At 42.6% G+C, this 12,330-nt stretch overlaps 1 protein-coding gene across 1 annotated transcript; it reads left to right on the forward strand.

The window, feature by feature from the left end:
• Positions 1 to 5,271: 5,271 nt before the first annotated feature.
• Positions 5,272 to 7,941, forward strand: LOC134185044 (synaptogyrin-1-like). The gene is made up of 4 exons (XM_062652825.1): positions 5,272 to 5,406; positions 5,680 to 5,954; positions 7,562 to 7,664; positions 7,732 to 7,941. The coding sequence occupies exons 1-4, from the start codon at positions 5,353 to 5,355 to the stop codon at positions 7,783 to 7,785; spliced, it is 486 nt and encodes a 161-aa protein (XP_062508809.1). The 5' UTR covers positions 5,272 to 5,352; the 3' UTR covers positions 7,786 to 7,941.
• The last annotated feature ends 4,389 nt before the right edge of the window (positions 7,942 to 12,330 follow it).

Below are 12,330 nucleotides of genomic sequence, written 5' to 3' on the forward strand. Positions count from 1 at the left end.
TGGATCTCAAGGCGCGGCTATAGTCTACTAGTAGTAGTCTGATTTTGTTGGCGTTATGTACACCATTTCGCCCGAAAGAACGACGCGGCGAAAAGAGGTCTGGCTACGCGAGACTAGTAGTATACGTCTACAGACAGCGAGATCTTAGACTAGCGACTTCCAGTCTCTGCCTCTATAACAAGAAAAAAACTTTGTTCCCTAGAGATGTCAAACAACATCCACATAAACTGTATGATCTCTACATCTGCTGAAGGGTAGATAAAACCGCATGTCTTCAAAGTTGATTTTAGCACTGTAGGCTTTAGTCTAGGCTTTAATTGACATTCTGTGCTCAAACTCTCTACAGACTGCTAGAGGAAATGACATCCCAGCGTGTTAATTCCGGGCATTTCAGATCTAGAAGGCGTGACTGCAAGTGTCTGTACAGCTATACTCTAGTACTCGACTATCTGTGTAGAGACAGACAGTCTTATGTAAGCTCTGCCAATGCAGAGTCTAGTCTACCTACACTCACAGCTGCATGCATGCTCTACACACACACACACACACACACACACACACACACACACACACACACACACACACACACACACACACACACACACACACACACACACACACACACACACACACACACACACACACACACACACACACACACACACACACACACACACATGATCTTTTCAGTAAATAACTGCAGCGAATTAATTACTAGAGCATGACCTACCTCTCTAGTTGAATTTCATCCGGAACGATGTTCTTCAACACCGGTCTGATGTACCATTTGGCGTGTCCAAGGTAGGCCTTCAAGTACGCCACAGTGAATCCACAGGCAGGACAATTCATCACTACAAGTTTTCTGCTCCCAGCACTCGCCACTTTCATCAATTCGTAGCCAGTCTCTCGAAGTGCCGAAAAACGGAAACTATTTCGTCGTGCACCTCTTGGCAGTTCCCCTCAGAGGGAAAAGTCAGCCTTCTTTCTCCCAAGCCCGCTTTTTCCAACGACCATCAGCAAAGCCCGGAAGGTACGTACTGCCTAGATTTGTCAGCCAAGCAATCAAAGCAGTGCGTCCATCCGGTATTTGTCCGTCGACCCTTCTTGCGCAATTTGGCGGGAAATGAAGATGAAGATTGGCGACGTTTTCCACTGCTGCTAGAACTAGATCGAAAACCAAACAGTTTCGAAAGTTCTGGTTGTATTCGCGCAGGTTGCGGGGCCGAGCTACTAGTAGCCTTGCAGACCGCTTGCAATTCTGGCAATTGCGACCGACAGCTCGATTGACCTGTTTCAACTTGCAGTTGCTCTGCTGCCTGTTGCAACAAAGAAGCAGCCGTCTTAATACGCTCCTGCTGATCCATCAACAGTACTGCAGCTGCTTTAGCACTACCTTTAGGTAAAGCGCCTCAGCTAACAAAACAAATTTTGCGTATTAGAGGCGTCCGGATATCAATTACGCGGGAAATTTGACATGAAAATATCAAAACCAATTCGACAAAACCCCTACCCCTGATGCACAAACTCCCTATCTCTGATGCACAAAAATCCTACCCCTGATGCACGATTATTCATATTTTGGCACGTATCACGTGCCATACGATCTTGCCTCTCGAATGTGGGCTGAGTTGGCGAGCACTTGGTATTTACGCAATAGAACACGACCGTGAGATACTGAGAAAATCAGCTGAATGCGACTTGAGAGAAAGCACAGGTGGTTTGAGAAGACAGCTGACCATTTCCCCGCTAGAAATCGCTTAGCGCTCAATCGAAACAGCTGCTTTCTCTTTAACAGTCGCCATATTTCTGTACATTTTTGCAAACCTAAAGTCACTCCGTCACCAATCTTTGCTAACTGGACTGTGACAGAAAGGACTGGAAAGGACCACCAACACCTGTTCATCTTTTTCTGGTAATTTATGCCTAGTAGTAGGAGTCCTTCCTTTTTCTGGTAATCAGGAATACCCCCCCCCCCCCCCCGTAGCCGCTTTGTATCCTTATTCGGGCACTCGAAATGACAAGCACAAATCGAAAACAACCACCAAACATGAAGACTAGCTCTCAAACATTGCGCTTTGTGAAGTCGCGACAAGAACATCGCGTGCGTGGAAAACTGAAAAGAAAGCACTACTAGACATTGGTATGATGCGCTCACAAGAAAGTACTGATTGCGAAACGACCCATCAACATATTTTCGAACAGTATTGAAGCGCGTTGACAAATCAGCAGCTTGTAGCATTTGACATGCGTCCGCGCGCAAGCGCGAAACTGCAAGGTTGATGTGATCACATGCAATTACTATCTTCTTACTACGATACTATTTAGAGTTATAACGTCACAACCTTTTTTACTAATTTTAACTAATCTGTATTCTAAAGTTTTAATTTATCAATCTTGTCCGTTATTTTAAAAGTTTGAGCCGTTTGTGGAAAAATGTACGTGCCTAATTAGTTAATCGAGCTTGCCGAAAACCATTCTCATTTGTTAGAGTAATGCTATTGTAAATCGTTATATCACGTGAAACACATTATTTCAAGCTATCAAAAATCGAAACAACAACTCTACCAACAATCGAAACAACTCAAAAAAATCCAACTCTACCAACTTCATACTTTAACAGACATCACTTCAAGGTATGAAGAATTAAAGAATCAGATATTCACATTGTTCACGTCTACAGTTTCTGATTTCTATAAATTTCACCAATTTCGATTGGAATCCGACGTAAACACAATCGCTTTCGTTCTTCAGTGTCCTGGGTATGTAAACCGACTCTTGAACATGTCTCGGAAACACTTCAATAGTAAAAAATGATCTGAATACACACACACACACACACACACACACACACACACACACACACACACACACACACACACACACACACACACACACACACACACACACACACACACACACACACACACACACACACACACACACACATGATCATAGCCTGTCTTACTCTTTGCTGCTGTACTCTGATTTCCTGACATATCAAGTGTCCTAGCATCAGTCTGTAACCGCAGTAGGAAAATTGGCTTTTGATTCGTTGAATTGTCCAGTTCGCCGTCAGATATTGTACTATATCTCATTCGAGAACTTATGCCAAGATCAATCATTCTACGTCGAAACACATAACGTACTGCATGGACATTGTAGTAGCCGAAAATCCATTATAAGAAAGTATTGTAATTGATCTGCTGTTGTAGGTCTGCCACGTCGTCCAGATTGAATTGGCTGAGATTGGTATCCGGTTGCAGCTTGAGGGTGCGTGACCATTTCGTCCATTCCATTTTCAATTTCCGGCAACAATTGAATATTGAATTAGAAATTGAAAATAGCTCACACGTTGCTTGTAATTTCAATATTCAATTTTATTGAAAATTAAAAATTGATTGATCGACGGACTACAATTATTTACGGATTAAAATGAATATTGAAAACACACTTAATTTTTAACCAATTTTCTTTTTCAATGCAATGGAATATTGAAATTACAAGCACGTTAGTTCAATTTTCAATGTTAAATTCAATATTCAATTTAATTTAAAAATTAAATGTTAGATTTTGAATTTGCGTGGCCAATTCGTCCATTTCATTTTTAATTTTTGAAACAAATTGAAAATTGAACGTCAAATTAGAAATTGACTGGCGTTGCTTGCTCTTACAATAATCCATTACATTGAAAATAGAACTTGATTGAAGACCAATTGTCATTTCAATATTCGTTTACTTTGCAAATAGATTCAATCAATTTCATCCGTCCAAAGACACTGGATGATAGACACCGGCTGGGGCTTCCCCGTCAGATGTTTAGAGGCGTGGTCTAGATGATCCACGCAAATGTCCTCTAGCTAGATAGTTGCTTGAAGTCTTTCCAAATCGACTAGACGTCAACTTTCCAGTGTAGGCTAGACGTTGATCTCGTTGATTATAGATGCCCTAGACGCGTGCCTTCGTGCCACGGGCTTCCCTCGCTCATCGCCGCAAGGAATGTCTCACGGTTGAGCGTGACGGTTGACGAGACCTAGGTGCAAGTGCTTACCGACTTGTTGTGAGAGGTCGGTCGCGTGCCAGTTCAGGCTTTCTCATGCATCTCTTAATTGCATTACATTGCATGCGTGCCAGAGGCGTGGCTGGGCGTGGCTAAGCTAGACGCAACTTTCGTCTTTCAATAGAATTGAATATTGAAGTCACCGGCGACCGCCCGCGCGGTGTCATAATGCCGTTTATGAGATATCGCTCGCACTAGCAGCTGCGGGTAACTTTCTATTTACATTTAGTACGGAGAAAGAAAATTGCATCGGAGGCTCTAATCTAATATTCATAATTTACGAAAATTGGACGGATGGAAAGATTGAATCTATTTGCAAAGTAAACGAATATTGAAATGACAATTGGTCTTCAATCAAGTTCTATTTTCAATGTAATGGAATATTGTAAGAGCAAGCAACGCCAGTCAATTTCTAATTTGACTTTCAATTTTCAATTTGTTTCAAAAATTAAAAATGGAATGGACGAATTGGTCACGCAAATTCAAAATTTAATATTTAATTTTTAAATTAAATTGAATATTGAATTTAATATTGAAAATTGAACTAACGTGCTTGTAATTTCAATATTCCATTGCATTGAAAAAGGAAATTGGTTAAAAATTAATGCAAAGAAACAGTTGCTTCTGTTTTTATCGCAGCAACAAGGCAAAGAACCGTCGACGTGTGTGGGTACGTGAGATCTTCTTTGCTGTCCATGGCACGTGCCCTTGACTTGAATTCCCGGACATGGCACTCTACATCTCGTGACCAAGTAGACATGTGCGGTGATTGGAGAACTGTAAATTACATTTCCTGTTTGGGGTACGACGTTTCCGGTCGAGCGCATCGAAATAGAGCTGATCCTATTGTTGCGCTCCGCTCTGCGCCACTGCGCTCCGACGGCGGCATCCTTTGATGTTGGCGCACACCGTCGGATCGGATCGCAGCGCATGCATATTGTGAACATGAGTGCGTCTATTGTGAACCAGCCTTAACCCGCCATACAGGGCGCTCGCAGTACGCTGTGCCCACGTCGTACTGTGAACCAGACTTAATTAATTAACTTATCCTATGTTTGTTTCGTCACCATTTCGCAAGAACCGGCGAGGAATGTATTGCATCATCGAGTTGCATGCCGATATGATATCTCGCATCTAATTTGTCAACTCGACCAATACAAAGGCGACCCTGGCAACGCCACCACATTCCGGTATAGTGATCAACGTACGCACCCGTGTGAGCTTCTCACTATAGGCTTTGCCGCCAGAGTTCAATCGCAGTCTCTAGGTAGAGCCGAGGGCAGAATTTGACACCGATGGAGCCTAAAAAGTCCGCTTTAGTTCGAATCGTTCTCCGAATTGTTGGTCTGGTGAGTGTTCCCGCTGCATCGATCCATTGTGAAGCCGTTTGGTAGGCCTACAAGCGTAAACAAAACAGTCGGCGTCTCTTCCTAGAGACCATCGACACGTGCAGGTGCATGCATGCATGCATCGATCCATGCATGCATGCATCTGCACGTGTCAATGGTCTCTAGGAAGAGACGCCGACTGTTTTGTTTACGCTTGTAGGCCTACCAAACGGCTTCACAATTTGCGCAACTGCAAGTTAGTTAGAATTTTGCCGAGTAACTTGTTGTTTGTAGGTGTTCGGTGTAATCGTTATCGGTTGCATTGCCGACAAGCTACGCATAAAGCTCTTCGGCGTCGAAGTGTGCCTCTTTAACAACAAAGATGCTGCTTGCGACTTTGGCATCGCTTGTGGCGCGCTGGCTCTGGTCCTAGCCATCATCTTCATTGTTGTGGATCTTATTACGGACGTCATGGGGAATGCAGAGCAAGCTCGTCGACCAGCTATCACTGCAGGCAGCGCGCTCGCCATTGTCATGGGAATCATGTGGCTCGCCTGTTTCGGTTACCTGTAAGTTGCATTCGTACGTTTGTAGAGCTATTTGTTTGCAAGTCTAACGTACCATCTAGCTAAAGTTACGTGCACATGTGACTAGACTTCTGTTCTCAGATTACTCTTTGTGATGCATGTAGCACTTGGGGAGTTGCATGCACACACCAACTATCTACAGACCGAAAGATTCTAGCCTAAAGCAGTGGCGAGTAGCTAGCTAGAATGCTGTAAGGCCACGCCTACTGAGGCCCGGCCCCCGCAAGACTAGGCGCCACCGTGGCACGACACCTGTACCTACTTAGCTACTAGAGCTTGTGATATGAACCCGGAAAAGTTAGCTTGCTGCTTTGCTTTCTGCTTAGATTTACGTATGTGATACGCCTTTTGACTGATTGTGTGTGTGTGTGTGTGTGTGTGTGTGTGTGTGTGTGTGTGTGCGTGCGTGCGTGTGTGTGTGTGTGTGTGTGTGTGTGTGTGTGTGTGTGTTTGTGTGCGCGTGTGTGTGCGTGTGTGTGTGTGTGTGTGTGTGTGTGCGCGCGCGTGTGTGTGTGTGTGTGTGTGTGCGTGTGTGTGTGTGTGTGTGTGTGTGTGTGTGTGCGTGCGTGTGTGTGTGTGTGTTTGTGCGTGCGTGTGTGTGTGTGCGTGCGTGTGTGCGTGCGTGTTTGTGTGTGTGTGTGTGTGTGTGTGTGTGCGTGTGTGTGTGTGTGTGTGTGTGTGTGTGTGTGTGTGTGTGCCACAACTACAGTTTTGTAATTGGCCAACTAAATGTTTAGACATCAGAATACAGTTATGACGTTATCAAATATAACGCCATTAAATATATGATGTCCTCAAATACGTGACGTCATTATCCATTTTCTACCTAGAACACCGAGTTTGTAACATGCACAATGATCTGTAGTATATCTCAACGTATTCAAAATGTTTAATTAAATCAAGTTGGGTAGCTTGTAGGGCGAATGCTATAGAGTCTCTAGCTAATTAAACAAGCGAAATGGATTATTACAAACATCAATGTCTAGTGAGTAAGACCAGTACAATATGTACAGAGTACAGGCCCGGATCCAGAAATTTTGAAAGAGGGGGTTGACCTGGTAGCAGTTATTTATAGCATTACTAATTTTTTCTTTTCTAATGAAACTGTATATTGCTTAACTGGTCAGATTGCAATAACGTTCTGCTTCTGCTACCACAGATGGGATCTAGAACATTCTAGACTGACTATCACAAGACTTTGCCCACTAAGACCATTTTAGTATGTAAGGGCTCGATCAATTAAGTTAATGCTGTTGGTTTGTAGATTTTTGCTAGAGGTGATTACATTATATACGAGTATACTATGGTCAGCCTATCAAGTTAGTAGTCAACTTAACATGCATAATGGCAGCAGCCGTCACATACAATCTTTCTTACTATATACGTCTGGGTGTGAGACTCTGCACTCCCTTCGATTCCTTTTATCAATTGTGAACCACACCTATTGGAAAAGAGGAGATTGTAACCCATGAACCCCATCTGGATCCGGGCCTGGAGTAATGTAGTTTACCGTATCTAGTGGAGACTGTAGAGTAAATAATGAAGTGTATGTGTGTAGTAGCAATCCCTTGTATTGTTGTGTGTCCTAGGACCAAACAATGGGTTGATGCCAAGGGAAATGACTTTAAGGATGAGTACAAGATTCCAGGGCAAGCTACTCTAGGTTTCAGCTTTCTGTCTATTCCTATTTGGGTAAGGCCAACCAACATTTAATCTGTTAGGCAAAGGAATTTATGTCGTGACTGATTGTGGTGTGTAGTTTGCTGTTGCTATTTTTGGCTTTGTTGCTCTACGAGGTGGCGCCGTCTCCTAGATGAAGTTCGATTTGCAATGAAACAGACATTGCTGCTTTTGCTGCTCTTATAAGCAACGAATCTTTTTTCTGCTTTTGCTACTTGTTTGCATGCGCTGTTAATTAAAACAATAGGTGTTCTCTATACACTAAAATTGGTTTAATTAATTGAGTATCGTGAAGCCATTGTAACACTAGTAGGAGTGCCTGGTAACTCACGTCATGGTGTCACTGTTACACTTTATGAAAAGTGCTCTAGATACGCATGGATCGGTGTTAAGCTGTTACACGCATCGTGCTCCTGTTACACTTATTGGGTGTTACCTTAGCACTTCCACCAAAATTCCCCGTATATTATTACAAAATGCGCCGATTGGAATGCAAGGGTTTGGAGTTCGAGGCAAGACCGGCTCATTAAAATTAATTTCTTGTTGAATATATCAGCTGATTTGCAAAAACATATATTCTCATACATCACCACGTATACTCATCATACTACATAATGCTAGCATCAAGCTAAAATAGCAAGAAAACTAGAAATTGTTGGACTTATCTTCCCTGATGCTGTTTCTATTAACAGTAGTCCCAGAAAGGTATAAAAGGCGCTGCATCGATCTGGGTACTTCGTATCAAAGCAGTAAAACATTCCAAGCAGAGCCCTAGGGCAGTCCATGGCATCCAGTACCTCAAAATACATGTTTTCTTCCGCTACCATATAGATGTGTTTCAGATTGTTTTTGCTTACTGCTATGACAAGATGTGGGCAGACTTGAAAGTTTCGTTTTGCAAAATCTTCAGGGTCATCACCATCCTAAAGCACACAACAGAGAACTGAAAAATAACACATGATTAACAATTACTATTAGAGACATCACATGTATGTGGGTGTGGTCAGCAATATGTAGTTAATTATAATTAAATTATCTTGTAAACTCTGCAAATTTTTAGTAAACTTATCTCTCGCTCGATGAGAATAGCATGTAGCACAAGTAACATGTCAATACACTAACACAATTAATTGCTACTAAATGAAAGATCATCAGAGGCAATCAGCAGAATTCCAATAGTACATGTACCTAACAGTCGATGCACCCAATAATCAAATGGTAAAATTCAAGCTTACATTTTCAATACATTTGGTCGAACAAGTAACAATACCCTCCCCCTCCCCCTTTCCAACTTCCGTTGGCGGGTCAAAAAGGGGAGAAGTAAACGTAGCATGTTATTGTTAGCGGCAATCTCTACAAGCCCGTACAGAGAGGGGTTAGGGGGGTTTGTACCCCCGCAGTTCCTTGATGTTCCGCTGCTTGAGGCAATGACATGTACACATTCGACTGAGTAACTTCCACGCTGTATCCAGAATTTCTGCCCTACCCAACGTCTACATGGTTTCCCTTAGCGTAATTACATACATAAGGCTCTTTGAAGTGTACACATGATAAAAGAACAAGCCATTATTAAATATCAGGCATTTGCTGCAGAGCGACGCGTGTCAGGACGGTATTAATTCAAATGACACGAAGTGTTCAGGTGCGATTCATAACAGGGTACACAAGGACAGCTATAGTGCTCCGAATAAACGGATACTACGTTTGCCACCGGTAGAATGGGTCGACCCGAAGAGAGGGAGAAAGCGAAGAAGAGGGCTGATTCTGCTTGCAAAAGAATTGATGTGATGTTTGCGGCAAAGCGTCAGAAGACTGAAGAGTCTGAGAACAGATTTCTGTTGACAGGGAAAACACCATTGTTACTTCAGAATTCGCCAACTCTGGTAGTGCCTGCTTGAATTTGCGATTGAGTCCCAAGGCTACTCCTTTAATTAATTATTAATTACATTTAATTTATTAAAATTTAACATTGATTAATTAAATTTAATTAATTAACTTAATTAATTAAATTTAAAATTATAATATAGCCTAGAAAGTGGTGCTGCCGTGTAATCTTTAAATTTTAATTAATTAATTAATGGTCTACCAGAGCCGTACGCGAACCCCTCCCCCCGCCCAAGAGCCTGCGTACGGGCTTGCTCTACACACATCATGACGTCTGACAGAGTTAGCATACTCCACATGACGGACGACACAACAGTTCGGTACGCTGTGAGCATTGACTGACGATCGAGGTCGCGTGCGGGCTGCACACCACTCTTGCCCGCGTGAAGAGGGCCTGTGGAAAGAGCTAGTAGGCAGACTGATACTGATATACTCTTGTACTCTATGCGTTACTAGGAATGTATATATCTTTATAGATCTCCAAACCAGGCTCAAGTACTGCAAACCGACCTTCACCAGTGCAAACCGGTCGAAAGGGCAAGTGCAAACCAGCGTTGCAAACTCTAGCTTTACGAACCAACGAGAACTAGAGTGATACGTCTACTGTCGACCTCGTTGTCGACGTCACTGCCACCTTTATATCCATTGATGTCATTGTGCACACATTAGTCTATACAGAATTAGCTTCAGATCAAGTTCAGTTCAATTCTATCAGTCGAAATCGATGGATCCTCGCAAGTCTACTTCAGTTCGTATTATTTTGCGAATATTTGGTCTCGTAAGTGTTTCGCCGCATCGATTCATGTCTTGAGCTTGACGTTGAAGCTTAAAAGTGTGCTAGAATCATCCGCAACAAGCAGATCTAGCTAAACGAGCAAAAGGTGCGAAACACATGCAGCAGTTTCTGTTTTCTTGCGCTTTTAGCCTTTACCTTGTCTGGAGACTTCGGCACTAGAAGCTCGTAGGCCGATGAGACCAAAAACGGCAACAAGAATTTAAATACAAAAATCTTTGACGTCATAAATAAAAAATTTTGATATTTGACATTGGCTGGCCTCACCCATGCGATACATGACAGAAAACTGATAGATAGGGTTACTTGTCCTGGAATCTTGTACTTGTTAATTCAGTCGTATCCATGGGCATCAAACCACAGTCTACTCCTAGAGCACACAACAATGTGTTACATACACACACACACACACACACACACACACACACACACACACACACACACACACACACACACACACACACACACACACACACACACACACACACACACACACAATTGCATTGGACTGTGCAGTCAAAACGTTCAGTTTATAGAGTATATACATTGAGTAGATTTGTACATGTAGCTGACAGACGTTCACTTGATTTTATAGCCAGAAAAGCTTCTTTAGTATTTACGACTGTCTTAGACTTAGCAGCAAGACGGTTGTTTACACAGTTTGCTTTCTAGATACCACAAGCACCACTCAAATTTTTAACCGTAACACACAAACACACACACAAACACACACACACACACACACACACACACACACACACACACACACACACACACACACACACACACACACACACACACAGAGGACTTACAAGTAACCGAGCAAGAAATCCAGAGAAGTGCCATAATGACAGCCAGTCCGCTGCCAACTAAGATAACGGTTTGACGAGTTGACGCTGCGCTTTCTGTTGTATCCGCCATGTAATCAAGCACACAGAAAACTACGGCTAGGAGTGCAGCCACTGCCTCACAAGCTATGCCAAATTCACAGCGATCTTCTTGAAGTCACCGTATGTCACAATGTCCCGCAAGTGGAAGTAGCAAACTTTCTTGGTTATTCTGCTCCCGATGATTGGATCATAGCCTGAATGGCTCTCAAGTAGCTTGCCAGCAATACAACCGATAACAACTGCACCAGCTACCTAGAGTATACAAAACAACCAATCACGTGTCATTACACCAGGCCGTTTAACCCTAAATTTAACACTCTATCTATATATACTCTTTGACCGATTCAAATGCATATTTTCGTGCAAACTTTGTTACAGAAGTAAACAGTACAGTACAAACGAAGAAGAGCATGTGTTTGTAAGATGTTCATAATTATAGTAGATGACCATCATGCTTTGGACTTGAACATCACGGCTATGCATAAAGTGAGTTTATACTAACACGAGCAGCGTCTTCGCATTCTTGGTAACATTTTATCGATTTAGTGTGTTCTGAAAGTGTATAACAAAAATTATTTAATATTATATTTATTATCTAGCTAATCATCTATCATAGTCACATAATAAAGTTGCACCTCTTAGCGCGCGTTATGCAGGACCAACAAATTTGCTTCCGCCGTCCCTGTGTTACTCTAAGCAGACTACTAATACTGTTGTTACATGCGCTAAACAGCTGATTGATCCTAACCAGACTCAAAGTAACCGCAAACCGAGTCACCGACCTGCGACAGCGAAACAGGGCAGGTGCAAACCAGCGTTGCAAACTCTATTAGTAGCCAAGAACCAATGGGAGAGTGATACGCCTGTATACTTTCGATCTCCTGTTGTCGACGTCACTGCTACTGCATGATGTGAATGCACATAAAGAGAACGTTAATTAAGTTAATTAATTACCGTCACTATACATCGATTTCAGTTAATTAAACAGTCGAAATCGATGGAGCCTCACAAGTCTGCTTCAGTTCGGATTGTTTACGAATTATTGCTCTCGTGAGTGTTCCACCGTTTAACGATTCATGCATGTCTGGTGATATGGTGCTAGAGCATCGAC

This window comes from Corticium candelabrum, chromosome 9 (genome assembly GCF_963422355.1).
Source record: "Corticium candelabrum chromosome 9, ooCorCand1.1, whole genome shotgun sequence".
In the NCBI taxonomy this organism is placed as follows: domain Eukaryota; kingdom Metazoa; phylum Porifera; class Homoscleromorpha; order Homosclerophorida; family Plakinidae; genus Corticium; species Corticium candelabrum.

Coding starts and splice junctions, on each gene's coding strand:
- LOC134185044 (XM_062652825.1), top strand. CDS start 5,353: ATGGAGCCTAAAAAGTCCGCTTTAGTTCGAATCGTTCTCCGAATTGTT. Junction 5,955..7,561: donor CTCGCCTGTTTCGGTTACCT/GTAAGTTGCATT, acceptor TGTGTGTCCTAG/GACCAAACAATGGGTTGATG. Junction 7,665..7,731: donor TTCTGTCTATTCCTATTTGG/GTAAGGCCAACC, acceptor TGTGGTGTGTAG/TTTGCTGTTGCTATTTTTGG.